Genomic DNA, 19,577 nt, shown 5'->3' on the forward strand with positions numbered 1-19,577 from the left:
CTTTGGTTTTTTCCCTTATATTGTGAGAAGAGACAATTGAACTTTCAATGTCATAATATGAGACTGCTATAGAGAGGCAGTCAGCATTAAAATACTTTGGTTTTGAGATCCTGAAGTCATGGTTGACTAAAAGGTGGATATATTCATGAGGAGTTTATTGTCTGGTGAGGGGACAGTTATTTAAAGCTACAGGCCTGACTGGCATGTTGCCAGGACTATGGACTATTGAATAAGATTATTTTATGATGTATAGATAGTTTTATAATTTTTTTTCTGAATGAGAAATAAGTATTAGAGACAGAATATACCAGCTGTGAAGTTGACCTGAATGTTTCTGCTCTGATTCCAAAGTCAGTGTCAAAACATGGTAATGACAGTTGCAACATACATCTTCTATGCTGTTTCTTCATCTGTGCTGCATTTAATTAACTCTCTGCCTTTTGTTCTGCAGAAAAGGGGATTGCAAGAGCAAGTGGCTTGCAGACTGAGCTGTTTTGTTGCCTAGGGAGGCAGAGACCTGTTTGTTTACCTGACTTGTTCTTCAGGAATTTACAGAAATGGGTGTGTATGTGCAGGCGTGGCTTTTGGTGCAGACTGATGTCTTGTCCTCAAGCCACGGGACTTCCCACCCAGCATCTTTGGGAGCAGTGTCTGATGTTTGGGACCTTATTGCTTGGCCCTACACTGTTACTGTAGAAAGACCCATTGAACACTGTCTGAGTGCTGTGGTTTGCCTGGGGCAGACCTTTAACATAAACACAAGCAGTAACAGACAACAGAGGTGATCATGGAAGCGTTGGTTGGACATATTTAAGCGCTCTTGGAATTCCTCCTTCCAGCAGTGATGCTCTAAGTGAGACAGCCGTGGGCAAAGCAAAGGAATATGTTGTTCCTTTTAAGGAGAGCAGTTCAGGCTGGCGTGAACGGGAGGATGGAGAAGGTCCGGTCGCTGTCCGGAGCCGGACGCGCGGCCGCGCTGTCGCCGCTCCGAGCCCCGTCCCGCAGCCGAGCCGCGCCGCGGGTGCAGTTGCGGGCAGCGCCCTCGAGGTGGCGCCGTGTGGCCGAGGCTGAGCGGGGCTCCCGGGCGGGCGGGAGGCGGGACGGGGATGGAGGCTCCGCACCCTGGGGGAGACCGCATTAAACAGCCCCGGCCCGCGCCGGTGATCCCTCTGTGTCCTCGCTCCCGCTGCCCCGGTGCCACAGCCTCAGCCTTCACCGGCTTCCCCTGCCCCGAGATCCCGCGGGCGGAGCGGCTGTGCCGGGGAGGGCGGTGCCGAGCGCGGGCGGGCGGGCCCGGAGCCGCAGCAGCGACCGGCTGGGGATTCACGTGGAGCCGCTCCGTGTCGAGCTGAGCCGTGCCGTGCCGTGCCGTGCCGAGCCGTGCCGTGCCGAGCCGTGCCGTGCCGTGCCGTGCCGTGCCGAGCCGTGCCGTGCCGTGCCGAGCCGTGCCGTGCCGTGCCGTGCCGTGCCGTGCCGCGCTGTGCCGTGCCGTGCCGAGCCGTGCCGAGCCGTGCCGTGCTCTGTCCTGCCGCGGAGCGTCGCCTGCTTCAGCACCAAGAACAGCTACAAGTGTGGCTGCGCGCCCGCCCCGCCGCCGAGCCGAGCCGTGCCCGTCTGAACGCTTTTGTAAGTTATTCTGCATTTCCCTCCCTTCTTTGGTTCTGCTTTTTTGCCATCCTTAGACGGTTTTCATGCAAGGGAATTCTAAGCTACTTTTTGAGTCAGGGACCGCATTTCACAGTGTTTTTCCAAGAACTGAGGTATGGAGGCCTGAGAGTTCTAAAAGAGAAATAACTAAAAATCTGATCCTTGAGAGGGACTTGTGAAGTCACTTCAGGAAGACGAACTTTTTAATTCATGTTTCCAGGGAGGAGCCAATGAGTGCATCCTAAGTCACCAGAAGGGTCAGACCAGCAGTGTCAGTGCTTATGACCCTGCTCTAGGGAGCCCGTGGAGGAATGGGAGAGGCCGCTGTAGAAGGTAGGAAGTAACACAGCTTGTGCTCCTTTGCTAGTAGAAGCTCTGAAGGTATTTGAGGTGATTTCAGTTCTTTGGGCAGAGGGTATGGGCAGATATCTGCAGCACGTGAATCCTCAGGCAGCAGCCGACTCCTCTGGTTTATAAAAGCTCACCTGAAGACTGTGGATTCTTACTGTGATTTTACAGTTGCTGGGCCCTGTGTCCACACTGTCCTTGCTCCAGGGGTGGCTCCTGGGACCAGCACTGCTCTGCTGGTGAGGTCTGGCTGCCCAGCGGAGCTGGGGCACAGCTCCTGTTCTCCCTCCATCGAGGGGCTGATCCTGCTGCTTTGGCCCAGGACAGCTCTGTGCTCCAATCCCAGTGGTGAGCAGGGGTGGAAAAGAGGCATCAGAATATCAGTCCTAAGCTAAGATGCAAACATGGACATGTGCAATGAATGCCATCCTGGAGCATGTTTGAAATTAGGGCAGATTCTTGATGTCAGGGAGTGCTGGTTTCAATCACTGGCTGCAAGGAGTCAGGAAAAGGATGCCTTCATGTGCTTCTGTCATGGCAAATGAACAGCTCAGCTACAGGGTTGGAGCTCCCATCAGTTTCTCCTCTTAAATAACTCCAGCCCTTTATCTGCAATTATTTCCAAATTTCCTAATTTTTTTAAGTGTTGAATACAAATTAAAAAAAAAAAAACCAAGCCAAAAAAATTAATAACAAAGCAACATAATAGCATTTAGAGGTTTAAAAAAAAGAAATATTTTTATCTGATTCTAAATTATTTATTTGATGTTTGTCATTCATTGCTTATTTCATCTTCCTTCAAATGTTCAAGTGTTTTTAAGTTGGTCTGCCAAATAAGATTTAGACTATGGACATTCCAACTAGGAAGTTTTAGGAAAAAATTGCAGAATTGTTTCTTTCTAGATATAAAACTTCTGAGTAAATACATTTTTTCCCTAAATATTTTCCGCTTTCAAGTACTTGGCATAGAGGTGATTGACTTCTTAGGACCATTTTGATCATTTGTCAGCAACTCACTGTGGGAAGGGTGGGGGAAGGACTCATTAATGCTGGAGCATGAGCTACCACCAGAACAGGCACCATGAGAACCTAGTCATGAGCTGGTGGTGTGTGCTCTCAGAGCCTGAGCTGCTGTCTGTCTGTCTGCACCTCCCCATGCTCCAGTGGTGGATGTGCCTCACCTGGCTTTGATCATCTACACTGCAGACATTTACATCTGAGTCAGTTGTTTAGACTCTTTTTATAGCTCATGTGGAGAAAAAGACACTTCTGAGGTATGATTTACACGTTTTATTTAGATGTCTATGCTAATACCAGGTGACTCACTGCCTAGAAAGGAGCTATTTCTCTTAATTTCCATGTTTTAATTTTACACAGGAAGCCTAGGGGAATGTTTTAAATACAGGAGTTTCCATCTTAGATGTTCAAGCATCTCTCTTGAAGACCTGTGCGTTTTGCCCAAGAAAAGTCACCTCTGAGAACCCAAAAATGTATTTACATTATTCTTACAGAACAGTGCCAAGAGGAATTTGCTAATAGGGCACATGGATGGATCTGGTCACACAGAGTGACACCATAATGTACCCAACATCAACCTTGTGAACTTACATATCCACTCAGAGAATAACTTCAGGCCAAGTGCTGGGCTGGGTATCTCTCTGCTGCCTGTGTGGACACTGTATGGGAGCCATGGTTTTAGGGGAATTCTCAAAAATTCCCCTAAACATTTAAAGCCACATCAAAAATGCTCTGCCTGCTCCCTGAGGGTGGGTCTTGCAACATTTAAACTTACAATCACATTTTTAGAAAGGTTTTTTTTTCTTCAATGGAATATTCTTTCAAGATTTTGATGATTCATAGAGCTGCAATTCTATCACTTCTGCAACATGCCATGAAAAGAAATCCCTTGAAGTCTAGACAATGGAAAACAGTTTGTTTTTTGGCTATATAGGCAGTGTTAAACACAGAATCAAAGTTTACCTTATATCAAGCCTTGGGTATGGTTTTTTTTAATCTAGGAGTACAGAGAGATTTTGCACACTTAGCTTAGAAAATGTGGCTTCTCCCCCTGGTTTTCTGCTCCCCTGTTAATCAGGCATCTGCTGCAAGAATTGCACAAACAAAAATGGAGCAGTCTGTACTCATGTCTGTCTGGAGCTTTATCCCAGCCTCTCATGTCCTTTGATTTACATGGCATGTACCTGTGCTGCACACAGAGTGGCTGCATCCTTCAGCTCCACAGCTGATGTCAGGGTGAGGGAAAGGAGAGGTGTTAGGGGGAAGTGGCAGGACCAAATGCAACATTTGTATACAGGTGAGAGGAACTGAGAACTGCACTGCACACTAAACACCTCCCACTGTCAACACAGGAAGCATGAAGCCAAATGACAAGATGTAACCATGTAACCAAGGTAGTGGCAGCATTATTTAGAATTCAGACTGTGTGATCATACACTGGATGTGACACCATTGTGAAACCCTCCTGTTGGGTTCACATCTGTGATCAGTGTTGTTACCAGTAAAACTTTCAAGAAATAGGCATTAAGAAAAATATTAAAATTGCTATTTTAATTAATTTTAATAAAATAATCAAATCTGTAGCACTTATTTGGAAAAAAAAAAAAAGCAACAAACCCAACTCAGAAACAAACAAACAAAAACCCCAAACCCACACAACATTCCAAAATAAGAGCTGACATTAAAACATTCTGCAACTGTAGATTTACAAGCTCATGAAGCAGAGTTATGGTGAGATCTTACCCTAAGTCATGAAAGGAGTCCGACTATCACATAAGACTGTCCAGAGACTCATCTCCAACAGGTTCTCATTTCAGCTTTGTAATCTGGGTGCCACTTGATTTTATGTGAGGGTACTTCAGGATATATGGTATAGCCACATACATGGCTTAGCATATGGTATAGGCTAAGTCTGATCAAGTATTTCCACAGAAAGCTTTTGATAGGAAGAGTCACCACTTCATTTTGAGCACAACTCCATGGTTTTTATATAAACAGAATATTTGGCCAATAATAAATACTATTTTCAGAACCTATTGCAAATACAAGCAGTAGAAATCAAGAAGCAAATGATGATTTAAGTATTTAGATTCCCAAATGCTGTAAGCTGCACTCCCTTCTCTTGAGGAACTGAGCTAAGTGATAACATTCTAGTGATAATAATTGTGCTGCTGCTCAACCTCCTGCTTCTACACTGCTCCAGGAACAAGAACAGAAGGGACTCACTATCATCAGGGATCAAACTATGACCCACCTGCAGAAATGAGAGTGCTGGAAGAGCACAAGCATTCCACTTGGCTCTGGACCATTGTGCTTCTTCAAGCACAAAGCCCTGATGTTACTCATGCCCTGGGGCACCAAGCAGTTGGAGGTCAGTGCAGCTGAACATGTGAAAACCTGAGTTTCTACTGCTGGTGAACATCTGTCAGACATACAACTTTACTGAGTGGCACACCAAGGGGCTGCATTAATCATTCCAACCCCGGACATTGATTGCAAGACCTCTTGCACTTGATTGACATGTGAGCAAAGAGTATTTAGCTGCAAATAGCACTGTGTTTGCAGTTCTCACTGTACAATTCATTTTCCCTTTTAAAGATAAGATAATTGCTTGTAAATTATTTCAAAGTATCTCCTTCTGTGATTTTGGCAATATAGGTGCACAGTAATTTGGTAGTTAATCCAAATTCTTGCATGTCCAAACACACAGTTATAATATTCTCCTTCTCTGAACCACTATTAATAGAGATCTACTCAACCCCCCCAAATTATTATTATTATAATGCTGTTAAACAGACTTGATACTTTAGGCATGGGTAAGAATCATTACTTTTTACACCATTTTGGTCAGGAAAAAGCTTGGACAGAGCTCCTCTAAAACTCTGTTCCCCTCTGTGTCCCAAAAGAAAAGATATAGACTGAGAAACAGAATCAGCACAGTCATGTTGATCAGTTTGGAGCAGCTTCTCCCCCCTCTGTTACTCCCTTGTGGAGCAGGCACACTGTAAGAGAGCACAGGTTCTGCAAGGGGATGTCTCAAGGGTATTGCAAATTGCCAGCACACTTTCCCTCCCTGATGCAATCCTGTTTACCCAGCACTGACTTTCTCTTAAAGTTTCTATTAAATGGTTTGGTTTCAGTAACCCAAATTTAAAGGAAGGATAATCCTCAATGAAAGCTTCGAATTCCCACAAAAATGGATTATTCCCAGCAGGCCTCTTTCAACTACACCATTCTTCCATGGGCTAGGTAATACACCTAGTCTGTCCTTTCTTTAAGGACTCCAAAATCCCAGAGAAAGTGCTGTGCTTGTCAGAGATCACAGTTCATCACAAATCAGTTCCTCCAGCTCCAAGACAGAGAAAATGTTTACATTCAAAGCATGCCCTATGTCCTGTGACAGTGAGGAGGACAAACTGACTATTAGTACAGTTGGAAAAGCAACAGTCCAGCTGTTCTCCATGTCTCCTGACAGCTCATACTGAGGAAGACTTAAAAAAACCACAATTCAACCCAAACTGGTAACAAGTTTGCATGGGGGTAGCAGAAGAATTTCTTTAAGGACACATAAATCACAAGTGTGAGACAGTGGTCTCTTTGGAAAGAGAAGCCTTTGCATTAAACCAAACCTTTCAGGTGTCTGAACTTGTAACAAACAGAAACTCAGAAAGCTCAGTAACAACTAACTACAGAACAACTGATGATGTGACAATAATGGCAACCAACCTTCACCTGGAACCTCAAGTGAAGCATTTTAAATAACTTGTGAGCAAGTCAGCTCCTCCTCTCGTCCCACATCCTCCAGCATCTTTTACCCCAGCTCAAACAGCACATTCCTAAATGACAAACTTCCAGCTTGAAGATTTTCAAGAACCATGGAAACCAACTAAATAGTGCAAGAGTAGAGAAGGATTGGAAGAACCCCACTGACCAGTGTGATGAGCAGGTACCTCACCTGCCACACTTCTCAAACAGGCAGACTCTGTTAGGAGCACAGAAATAAATACACAACACACCTGGATTTGAGTGCTGGGGTAGTTTAAGGCTCAAGCTAATTCGGCTTATGGATCCTGCCCAAGGCAATTGGGTTACAAACTGCACTCCTGAGTTTACTAGATATTTATGGGTGTTGTGTGCAGACATACTGAACCTGAATAAATTTCATCACCAAGTTTTCAAGTGCAGATGTATGTAATCTCCCTTAATTCTGCTCTTAAAAAAATTCAATTGCTCGCCCCAAATTCTAGCCTGCACAGATTCTCAGAAAATAGATAATGATTAAATACCAATCTGAAGGTTCAGAAGAAATGAACTACTTAATTAAATGAAACATAGCTTCAAACAAGCAACAATGAATCTGTTCCTCCATTAAAGAGGACTAAAAGTTTCTGCATAGAGAAAGCAGTAAATAAATACCACAAGTACTATTAGTTAAGACATCAGACAAAAACAGATCAGATTCCTGACTTGCTATTTTTGTCTTCACATAACAACAATTCCATTTGGATGATTGAAGTTCAGCCTACATCAAGATAAAATACTGCTTTTGACTTGCACTGTAGTGAGGATAAAGGAAAGACTTTGGGCCTTTAAACATTTATATTACTGATGTGTATGGGCTGTTGATTGTCACTGGTCTGTTCCAAGATCCACAATTGCTTCAAATTAAGCACAGCTGAAGACTGCTGCAGATGCATCCAAATGTAGTGTTGTTTCAATAACTTAATAGCACTTTGATGTTTGCCTTGCTGAATTCTTCACTGCTGAAGGAGGATCAGAGTCTTCAGTTCACAGCAAAAAACAAAGCAAGGCAGTTATGAAGATCACGTAACGCAGAGCTCCGAAGCCCAGAGCGGAGGTTTGCTGCAATAGGATTGTTTGCTTCTGCTCTCCTGAGAACAAGCAGCTGCAGCAGCTGCTCCCTCCTCTTCTGCATCCTCCTTCACCTCCTGGAACCCTTCTGCTTCTTGGAATGGATGTTCTAAAAGTTTCAGTACATTTCTTACCTAGAGAGAAAACATAGCATGGTTGTTAAGAATTTAGGAAGTGAAGACAAAATGATATGGAGAACCTCATGCCAAATAATGAGCAAGTGTATTGTACCTAATACATGAACTCCAGACAAGCCAAATGTTAAACAGATGAACAATATATATAAGATGCAAACTGTAAAACTGAACCTGGCTGAGTTTGTATGTGTATGGAACTCAGGCTCAAATAACTTGAAATGCAAATATTAAATACAAATTCTTATATAATTTCTCAAAATAAGTAATTTTCCCATATTCTGCATGTAATGTTCCAGATGCTGAGGGTGAAAGTTGTAAATTTTAAAAGATAACATTTTCCAGAAAGGAACAAGTGAAAATTAATTCCTAACTTCCTTCCAAGCCACTCTCAGGACAGTAAAAGCAGTGTACATGCTTTGTCCTGAGGTCAGCCTACAAGAGCTGGTGAAGTTCAGATTCAGAGTTTTGACTCCATTATTTGTACTGCAGACCTTAAAATTACAGTGACAATAAAAACAATAGAGATCTCCTGAGCAGTGAATTCCCAATGCCCTTACTGCCCAAGAGTCCAGACTAAATTTTGCCTGGTATAATGTCAGTCATTGACAGCACCACTACACATCCACACAAACCTATAGAGAGAGAGCAGTAATAGCATACCTCTGAGAAATCCCCATTTTCAGCTGCTTCTATGGCATTCTGGGCAATGTAATTCCTCAAGATATATTTTGGATTGTTTGAATTCATGACCTTGACACGCTCAGTGTTCCAGGCATCAGCACTACCAACACTTTCTATTTCCTTCTGCAAACGGACTCTGAAATTAAGCAGGTGACAACGACTGGTTTTTACCAAGAACCAAGAATGTGGACACATTTTCTTGTTTTGAGATACTTCACTTGCAGTTCTTAAAAAATACTACATCATCTATAATCCTCTCAGTTTATAAAATGCAGCATGACAAGAGAAGAGAAAACACACTTAGTTTAAAAGCAGTACTAGGGACAGTCAGCAGGTCCTGACACAGCTCAAGGAAGTGGCACAGCACAGCTTTTCTGTTCTCTAAAGTTCAGGTGAAGACACAGGATATGGTCTGTTCTGCATTGCTCTGCAATAACTGACACAGTCAGGTCTTTTCTTTCAAGTATTTCTATATTGTTTATTGGTTAAAGTGTTTGCTGTTCTGGTAAAAGCACAAGGATGCAATACAGCAGAGGCAGTTTGAGGTACTTTCCATCTTGTTCTATCAGCCCTGCTGGAGAACAAGATCACAGACAGCCAGGAAAGGAAAGATCTGCCCTAATCCACACACAGAGTACAAAAAATTAAAGCTGTATTCAGGGGTTTTCTTTAAAAAAAAAAAAAAAATCTCCTGCTAACACTTTTTAGGCTTTAGAACAGTCTAGATATTTGTTTTTCCTGGCCATGATTTCTGTTTTTACTCTTTGATTAAGAATACTTGCTTTCTATATTAACACAAATTTCAAAGGATAGAATGCTTAGAGGTCAGTCAGTTGTAGTTACTGAGCACTTAAAAGTTCACAACTGGAATTAGTCTATGTCAGAATCAATATCAACACTGGTGAAGCACTTTTCATACTAGAGTTGATGCTCGGGGATTTCTACATCCTCACACTACTTCAAAATTTAGTAAACAAAGTAAAAAGATGACCTTGAACTTTCACAGCAACAAGGACACTGATCATGGCAGTAGATAATATTCTCCAGTTGCATGCCCTCCTCACCTTCCTAATCTGTATTTGAGACTTGGTGTCTTTTGTGAGACATGCACATTGTTCTCAAAATGCAGAAATACAATATCAATAGTAAGATATCAATACTGAGAAACTTTACCTGTATTTCTCCAGCCATTCCTTCCAGTGTCTTTTATTTCTGCTAAGTAAATCATCTGCTGTTAACTGCTGCAGTTTGGAGAACTGTTCAATGCGTTCCAGCTCTTTATTTATATTAGCTTTTGTTCCAATTAATGCTAACAGCTGAGGGTTAGACTGAGCCAACATCAGCATCATTGACAGCTGTCTGGGAACAAAAAGAACAAACAAAGTTAGATACTAAAGTTGAGCTGCTCATCAAGAACCATCTCCTTGCAATCAAAGTAGAAACAAAAACATTCACAACTGGGATTTCACTAGAGAGGTTAAGTGACAGACATTCGTAATTAGCAAAACAACTTTTATTATAAATGATCCTAATTTCACTGTTTCTTCTCCCTTCTTCAGTGTGTTTAATTCATATTCCTGTGATATATAAAGTGCAGACAGTAGATTTTCAAAATTACTGGTTTAGTTGCACAATTCTTATCAAAATACCCTTTGAACTTCAAAAGGAATTTGCTTAAAAATTTTGATCTTATTTAGATTTTACGATAATACAGAATTCACAGGTTTTGTTGTTTGGAGGTTTTTTTTTTATTATTTCTTTAACACCTATTTTTGCCAGTACTAATAAAAACCTAAATGATATGGGGAAAAATACTTCATTTAAGTCCCATGAGATCAACACTGTGTTTGACTTTTTTAGTTAGCCAGTCTAAATCACAGATGAGAACTGCTTTCTGGCAATAAATTCCACACAATATCCAGACTACTCTGCTGCAGGTTTGACTAGGATTGCATCTTTTTATATTTCACTGTGTTAGCTGGTGCTGTACAATAGCTCCACCTTAGTTTGCAATACTATGCTAGCTTTCATTTTTCCTGAATTAATAACTGCAGCATAGCATAAAGTAAAATAAAAACCCAAAGAGTTGCAGCATATCAAAATACAAAGTGTTTTTATTTCCTCTGTGAATCCAGTTTTAAGCAAAGGACAAAAGAAACATTTCTCCTGGCTTCAAAATAGACAACTCGTTATATCAAGTTATATTGTCCTACTTTCAGTCAGCAGAGATAAGCCAGGTGCTTTGACTTCTGAGTTTATATAAAGTACTATTGAGACCTGATGTACACATCTGATATGCCTAGATCTGTGATATCAAAGGGCTGGGATTAAAAAAGAAATCAGTCATGCACTCACATTAACACAGTACTATTCCCCTCCAAAATGTCACATCCCTATCACGATGACCTATAGCTACTTTTCATGTTTCTCTAGTCCTGAATGCAGTGTTTAAAAAATACTGTCCCATCTCTACCACAAAAGCTATCTCTGTACTGTGCTGTCAACACACAGCAAAAGCTGAAAAATTTGGTGGGTTCATCCTTCATGGAGCACTTACTTAAAGAAGGCAGGGGGAAGGGAGAGAAGTATACCCAAAGTATCTTTAATTTTTTCCCCATCTGCAAAAAGTGAAAAATTGCTGCAGTCACTGCAGTAGTTGAACATGAGTTATTATTTTTCCAGGCTCAGAGAAGCTGGGCTGCAGAACAAACAGGACATGGACTACACCACCTAAAGGTTATCCTGAGGCCAGAACTTCAGCACTTGAAAGTGACTTTTTGCTGAGAGTACACTAGCAAGACACAGCAGCATTGTAGCTCAAACCCATTTCTTCTGTACAATACTCTCATATCACTTCATTATTTGGCACTCTCATTGCCTCAAGTCAGCAGAGACAGGGAAGGAAATGAAAAAAAAGACCAAGCAAAAGCTCAGACAACTTTAACTCAAGAGCCAACTGCTGAAAGTCACAGTGTGTATCATGGTGCATCTTCTTAACAGTGACACTTCCAATCTCAAAATCAGTGAGATATTATATACCATGCAGAGTTCATTATGGTTATAATGAAACTAAAAGCAAAAACCAAAAGCATTTAAGCAGAGTAATACCTTGGATCCATCTGTGGTTTAAAAACAACTTTCAACTCTTCCACAGAAGCACACTGACTTGTAAGCTCTTCTAAGAAATCTTCAAATTTTGAAGGATCAATGTCTACTGAGAATGCACTCAGCAAGTAAAAAATATTTGTGAAGTCTCCAGCTGAAAAAATAATTATATGAGTAATGCAACTAATAAATCAGCAGGAAAGCAGTTTCCATACCTCCTTCTACCTCCTCCCCCAGCAGTACAGGTCACCATTCTAAAGAGGCAAATAAACTGATCTCTCAGTGAGGGTGCAAATGTGAGACAGGGGCCCTTGCATTAGGCAACAACTACTCCACAGCTCACAATAAGGTAACTGTTTTCAGCTTTTTGTTCTTCTCCCAGATAACAATGTAGCTGCACAAGGCTACTTTCTTTTAAGGTCAAGATATAAATTGTGTTTTGATTTGATAATAGATTCTGACAGGCTATTAAATAAGCACCTTCTGTGCTGTTCACCAACCTGTGAGATGCATGGTTTCAAGCAGTTCAGACACCAGCTTACTGTCTTCTTCTAATTCCAGTTGGATTAGGCCTAGTTTTTTTCTCATCTTCTGCAAATAGTGTTTCTCAAATTCTGCATCATATTCCTCTTCCAGGATGAGTTGGCTTATTTCCAAGGGCAGCTCTGGAACTAAAGCTTCAGCAAGTTTCCCCAGGTTCCACTTGCAAATCTCTGGCTGTTTGTTGTAGGCATAGCGCCCTGTGTTATCAGAACCATTGCACACGTGCTCAGGGTCATACCTGCAGGAGAAGAAATTGTCAGCATTCTTCTGCTCACCTGGACACCAATACTGGGAGAAGTAGTACTTTTATTATTTTAGTCTGCTCTAGGTATTAAAAAATTGGAAGGAAACAACCCTTGATTCTTTTCCCAAAGCCACAGGCTACAAGAACAGTCTAACAGCTGAGATGCTGTGAACACAGTTGCAACTACATTGACAAGAAGAATTACAGGAGAACTAGAACTACCTTGACCTCCTTTGCCGTGAAGATAATTCAAAAATCTACTTTAGAATTAAAGTATTAAAGCAACCATGAACACAAGGATTGTCCTGCAAAGTAAGAACAACATACCCACATTCCCAACAGTGATGCCCCACTGACCTGTCCATAAAGCCAAAAGGGCCATAGTCAATGGTCAGTCCAACAATGCTCATGTTATCTGTATTCAGCACGCCATGGCAAAACCCCACACACTGCCACTCCGCAACCAGCCTCGCCGTGCGCCTGGTCACCTGAAAGAAAGGGCCTGGTGTTCATCTGGCACCACAACAACCTATTTCCAACACATCCATGTATCTCCTAGCCTGAACTGATGTTTCTACAGCTCCAGTGGAAGCAGATTCTGGCACTATGCACACAGACATCTTAAGCACAGTTTGCCCCTCTCCTCCTGTTTCCATGCCTCCCATTTCCATGTGCATCCACTTCTCTCCTTCCATGCCTGACTGGCCAGTCAACTGAACAGCTTTCAAATGCTCTGGGGACATGACACTGAAATAAACTGTTTGACATCAGACCTGCATACTAGTGTAGTCATTATACTAATATATTATTTTGCCTAATATTAATTTTAAAGAGTAACTACAGGCAGGAAATCACATCAGTAAGCGTTGTCTTTTGGTTTACCTCATATGTAGGGGTGATTTACAGGGAGGCTAAAGTGCTGACACAAAAAACCTATTCAGTGCAAAGAGGTTTTAGCACTGATAAACATTTATCTCCATGTTCTGAGAGTGGAAATAAGGCTACAAGATTAAATGAAAGTATTGCAAGAATGATGATTTTATTTAAATGCAATTCTTCACCAAATGCATGTTTCATTAGTAATTTTCCACTGCTGAACTGAGAACTATTTGTATGGAATAAAATCACTGCATGTGCCCCATCCTTCAAATAAATAGTGTAATATTTTAAAGCAGTTCTAGTTATTTAAATACATTAACCCACCTGGCAACTACAATACTAAAAATCTACAAGTCAGAAGCTAACATGGTTTTTAAATAAAACTAGTTGCAAATACTTTATTAAATTGCTGTAAGTAAAAATTTTGTATAGCTATTCACTAAAAGTTAAATCAAATTATTTTCATAGATAAAATAATTTTTCTTCCCAAACAGCTAACAATGCACAGAAATTCAAAACAACTATTTGCTCCATGCTGCAATGTAAGTGTATTCCATTAAGGTTCAAAAAACAATCTACTAATTGTTCAATTAGATGTTTCTATGCCTTTGTGTTCAAATACAGAATTTTTCTACCTTTTTTTTTAAAAAATACATTAAGTCAAGTAAAGAAGAAAAATTAGACAAATCTTGCCCTGACAGGCAGTGAAAACCACAAATGATGCATGAAACACAACCTCTTGGTCTACCTTGAGATCCCACACTTGTATTTTTTCCAATATTCTCATGGTAGGTACTTTACACATCTTTCCTGAATGCTGATTCATGGGGCAGCTGGAAGCCAGCAGCCAGCTGCATGTGTCCAAAACTGATTACCTAGGCCATGACCCAGTAAGAGAGGCACACCCTGCACAACGGCTCTGTGCCAGGAAAATGTAAAATTTAAAAATAAAAAATCCTGGCCACCAGGGTTGGGCTGAAAGCACTCCAGTGGTAAGGCAGTCTTTGTATGGATGCACTGCACGCCACCAGGGCTCTGGTGAAAAGAAATCCCCCTGATGAGAGTGCCCAAAAGCAACTAAAGCTTGGGTGACACTCAAAGATGAGTATATTGATAATGAAGAGACAGCTCTGCATCCTCTTTAACCTTTATTATTTTTGATCAACATTTTTCTACAGCTAGACAAACCAGAAGGCAAGTATGGTGTGTGTATAAATGAGACTGTCAGCTGAAGGACATGCTCATTTAAATTTAGAAAACAGCTACAAATTATTTGAGAAGTACAGATAATGATGTCTGCTTTCTAGGCAGTGCTGTGAAATGCAATCACATGCAATGCAATGTACTTTTTTCTCCATTTCCTCCACAGTGCAGAAAGAATGACAAAACAAGATAGAGCTGAAGTGACAGCAGTTCCCTGTAAATAGATGTGTTTGTTCAATTAAAAAAGGACTGGGGTGATTTTCAGGTGGAGGAAAGTCTGGAAGTCTCCACTAAGGATGAGAGAGAAAACATGAGGAGGCAATGATAGCACAGACATGGAGTGGGGATAGGCGGTGGCACGAGGAGCACAACAAACAAAAAATGGATCTGGGGAAACAAGCAAAGGATGCTAGGAATACAGGTGGGGGGAAGGAGAAGGAAACCAGTAGTAACTGGGCCAGGAAAAGCAGCCAAAAGCAGGAAGAGGCAGGACTGAGCACACACACACACATCACAATGATCCCAAGTCCCATGACTTCTGTTCCATCCGGAAGCAAACATGCCACCACTACAGAGCTGGACACAACAGAGTGAGTGACAAGCCACAGCTCTCCTCATCAAACCAAATTGTTCACACACAAAGGACTTGTCCAGAAGAGTTAAATTCTTTGGAACATAGTGGTGAACCAAGCCACAGCTGGCTTTGCAGAATTAATGCAAGTATGCACAGGTTGTGGTAAAGAAAAAAAAAAAAAGGGCAAGAAACCAAACTCTGGAATGTCAGCTGTCAAGTCTGGGTTTTGAGCTCTTATCAGTCTGGTATGAAAGTGCATCATGCTGCAGCCATTCCCTCAGTCCATACCAGATCATTTCAGGTTTCAAAGCACCACAACAGCTTTCAGATAGACTAGTCAAGTATTAGACACTGATATTTTTTAATTACTCTGTTTGCTGGCCAGTTATAAAAGTGCTCAACTGCCTTTTAACATTTCAGTTCTAAAGTCTGAAGTTAAACTGATTTGCAGACAACATTCTTGTTCATAATCTGGAAAATGAGACTCAGCATCTCAGTATTTTACAAAATGATGCCTTGCAAGTAATGTCTCAGCACCATCAAGTCATCATCTGACAGTCAGAGCCAGAACTCCTTCTCCCAGTCTAAGACAGTCCCAGAAAATGGAGACAAGCCTTCAGAAGCTCCCCCAAAGCAGGGAAATCGTGATTTACCATTAGGAAGGTTACACTGTTTCCACTGGTTAGATCAATATCAACACTGTTTTCATCAATAAGGTCTACTAAGAGTGCTTTCTTCAAAGAAGAGTTCAGACATTTGAGTGATACAAAGTTCTAGCTGACTCCAGTCATCTGTGCCTGCAGATGGACTTCCTCAAGACGACTGGTATGGATTTATGAAGAGAATCTGATCTTCCTTACCTCTTTGAAGAAAGCAGCATTCCTCTGAACAGTGTTGTCTGAATGAGCCTCCTGGATTTCTGGGTAGAAAGTGCTGATCACATAATCAAGCATCTGTATTCGAATGTCATTTCGGTTCATGCTGGGGCCCTTCCGTCCTGTGTACTCATCAGGGGGCTTAAAAATTTCAAAAGAGCCAAACCTGTTTCAAAATGAAAACATGTTTGAGAATTATCTGATACTATTAACATAATTTGATATTGCATGTAATAAAAACATTTACTGCTGTTGCAGTAACAGCACATCATCTCCTAACATCAATTCTTAGGTGACTGAGAGAAAAGACCTGCAAGATTCCTGCACTGAACCTGGTGAGGCTCAGTGACTTGGTGAAAGGAAGCTCCTACATCCACATGGACCTAAACTGACCAACTCTGCCAGTACTCAACAGCAGCTCATTAAAGTTCCTTACAACTCCTCCTACTGAAAAATTTTTATCCTGCAGGTATGTAGAAGTTGTACTTATTTTAAATACTAGACTGTACATCAAGCATACCAAATATATTTTCCAGCTATGTAAACACACAGGAATGCACACAAATATACACATACATATGAAAGCACATATTCCTCATACCTCACCTTCCTCTAATTTTCTGTAACCTTAGAGGAAGCAATGCAACTTCCTGAAATGCCTAATAGCTTCTGCTGGAGCAGGAACCTCATACACTTCTCAGGCAGGGAAAGTACCCCCAAACTTTCACAGAACTCAGTAGAATTTTCACAGAACTTTACAGAACTTCACTTTCACAGAACTTTACATTAGAACTGGAATTAAGGATGGAGGTATAATACACCACTACTACTACTATTAAAAAGAAAAAATCATGTATTCTGTACAGGAATAAACACGAAAAATCTCTTCTCCTAAGTCTGCAGAACTTAATTCTTCTTTCTACCAGGCCAGCATTCCTAGTATTTATCTGTCTCTGTGCAAAGACAGCAGCCCATGCCATCTGCTGAGCAAGAAAAGCAGTTTCCTACAGCCCAGCAAAAGAAGTTCCAAGCCTCCAGAACAAGAAACACAAACGGTGCTGTTAGAGAAACACACTTTAGAAGACTGCTTCGTTTTAAAGGAAAATAAACAAAACAAAACCGATCAACAGAATAGGCTCCTACCTTATAAATGTAGAGGCTATTCTCAGAACGACTGTGCACCTTTCATGTTTTGGGTTCCCATCATAAAAGACGTCCCGAAGGACTCTGGAGTCGGAGGTGACGCAGGCGCCGGCGCGGGTGGTCGGGATGCCCAGGTGGAACATGGCCTCGCTGCACAGGAACTCGCGGATGCTGGAGCGCAGCACCTTCCGCCCATCCGCCTGCCTGCACCAGGGACACACGGACAGGACGAGCCTCTGAGGCACCAACTCCTGTCTCCTCTGCAGCAGCAGAGAAATAAAAGCCTAGGAGAAACACACTCTGTCCATGGTGCCACAAAAAGCAGCGGCAGATGTGAGAAGCTGGACCTTCAAACTTCTGTTAAAGTTCAATTAGATGGACACAACAACTTGCAATGAAGAGCACACATAACAGAATAAACCTTCCAGGCACACATATCCCTTCTAATCATTAACTATGTTTGTTTTATTGATGCAATACTATTTAATTTTTTTTTATTTGGACAGCTATAGCTATTTAATTGTATATCAACTCAGCAGTTTCCTCTTCATTAAATGAAATATAATGAAAAATATTATTTTGAATCTTTCTGGGTAAGCAATCTAGAAATGTGGTCCTAAATATGAGCATGCACAACAGCTACACTAAAAAAACTAAAGAGACAGACAACAAACTAGTTTATTTAATGGATACTAAGCAAATGGAACAGACACAGGTGGTTCTCAGCCCATACTCCCAGCACTTCCAAAGCCACAGGCAAGCAGGAGAGCTGCCCAGGGCAGACCTACAAAGCCACCGCCATATCTGGGACTTTCACTGAGATTTCCTTAACCCTCACAGACCTGAAGAAGGCCTTCAAAGGACCACATACATGAAACTAGTGTTACCAAGACTGTAGGGCTGGAACAGACAATACAGGAAATGCAAGTGGGAAAAATCAGCTGAAATATTTAAAGTGTTTAAAGGCTAATGTGACTAATGCAGATACCCATCCCTTGCAGGGATTTGGCCAGTATGCCTGGCCAAAACTGGGGACTTTTCCACTATTGCTTCCCACAGCTGGGAAGAGTGGAAAGAAGGACCAGCAGGACCAAAACGCCCAAATTCAAATACCATCTGTGTGGGCAGCAATTACACACTGCTCTCCCCACTGTCATCATGGCCTGCATCCTCCCAAAGGGAGAAAGCGCAGGGATTACCAGGGTTATCCTTGGAGGATAACCAGGGACAGAAGTAATGTGCCACCTGAACGATGCAGTGAGATGCAGTTACACTCTTGTTTCCCAGTGGAAAACTTTGCCACCTCCTGACCTGGCGTTTAAGCACTACACTCGCTGCTGCCAAAGGTAAACAAAAAACAAATAACCACGAGGGCTTAAGAGACGACCTTTGCCTCAGGGAATGACCCTCAGCAGGGCTCCAGCCCCTCGCTAATGCGATCTGCGGGCCGCCGAGTCCGTCCCCGTGCTCCCCGCACACCGCCCGGGCCTTACCGGGAAAAGGGGGTGATGCCGGCGCCCTTGAGCTGGATCTCCCAGCGCTCGCGCCGCGGGCCCAGCACCTCGCCCAGGTACATGGCGGCGCCGTCGCCCAGCTGCCCCGCGAAGCTGCCGAACTGGTGCCCGCAGTAGCAGTGAGCCGCGGGCTCCGCGCCCGCCGGCACCCGGTTCCCGCTGAAGAACAGCGCGGCCTCGGCCTCGGCCTCCTCCGGGTCGGCCGCGGGCGCCTCCAGCCCCAGCAGCGCCAGCGCCGGCAACGACATGGCCACGAGCCGCGGGTTCTGCAGCGGGCTGGGCCGCACCCGAGCGAAGCAGGCGCCGGGCACGGCCCGCGGGCCGCTCTCCTCCGAGGCGTCCACGGGCAGCGAGCGCAGAGCCAGGTTATCGAAACGCAGCGCGCCCAGCCAGCCCCCGCCGCCCTCGGGCCGCTGCATGGCCGGGCCCGACGCCGCCCGCAGCAGCCGCGGGCCGAAACGGCGGGCGCTGCGCAGCACCGAGGCCATGCGGCCCTGCCGGGGGCGGTGCTGCGGCCAGTCCCGCCCATGGGGACAGCCCGGCCGTGGGCACAGCCCGCCCATCACAGGGAGCGCGGCCGTGGGGCCAGCCCGCTCATGAGACAGCTCGCCCATGGGGACAGCCCGGCCGTGGGCACAGACAGCCCGCCCATGGGGACAGACAGCCCGGCCGTGGGCACAACCCGCCCGTGGGCACAGCCAGCCCGCCCGTGGGCACAGACAGCCCGGCCGTGGGGACAGACAGCCCGGCCGTGGGGACAGCCCGGCCGTGGGCACAGACAGCCCGGCCGTGGGC

At 43.4% G+C, this 19,577-nt stretch overlaps 1 protein-coding gene across 1 annotated transcript; it reads right to left on the reverse strand.

Annotated features, from left to right (window-relative positions):
• Positions 1-4,548: 4,548 nt before the first annotated feature.
• Positions 4,549-19,270, reverse strand: SELENOO (selenoprotein O). The gene is made up of 9 exons (XM_063155419.1): positions 18,762-19,270; positions 17,269-17,472; positions 16,111-16,291; positions 12,952-13,082; positions 12,308-12,588; positions 11,811-11,961; positions 9,876-10,061; positions 8,682-8,838; positions 4,549-8,018 (listed from the first exon to the last, which is right to left on the reverse strand). The coding sequence occupies exons 1-9, from the start codon at positions 19,268-19,270 to the stop codon at positions 7,827-7,829; spliced, it is 1,992 nt and encodes a 663-aa protein (XP_063011489.1). The 3' UTR covers positions 4,549-7,826.
• Positions 19,271-19,577: the final 307 nt, after the last annotated feature.

This window comes from Melospiza melodia, chromosome 4, assembly GCF_035770615.1.
Source record: "Melospiza melodia melodia isolate bMelMel2 chromosome 4, bMelMel2.pri, whole genome shotgun sequence".
Classification (NCBI taxonomy): Eukaryota; Metazoa; Chordata; class Aves; order Passeriformes; family Passerellidae; genus Melospiza; species Melospiza melodia.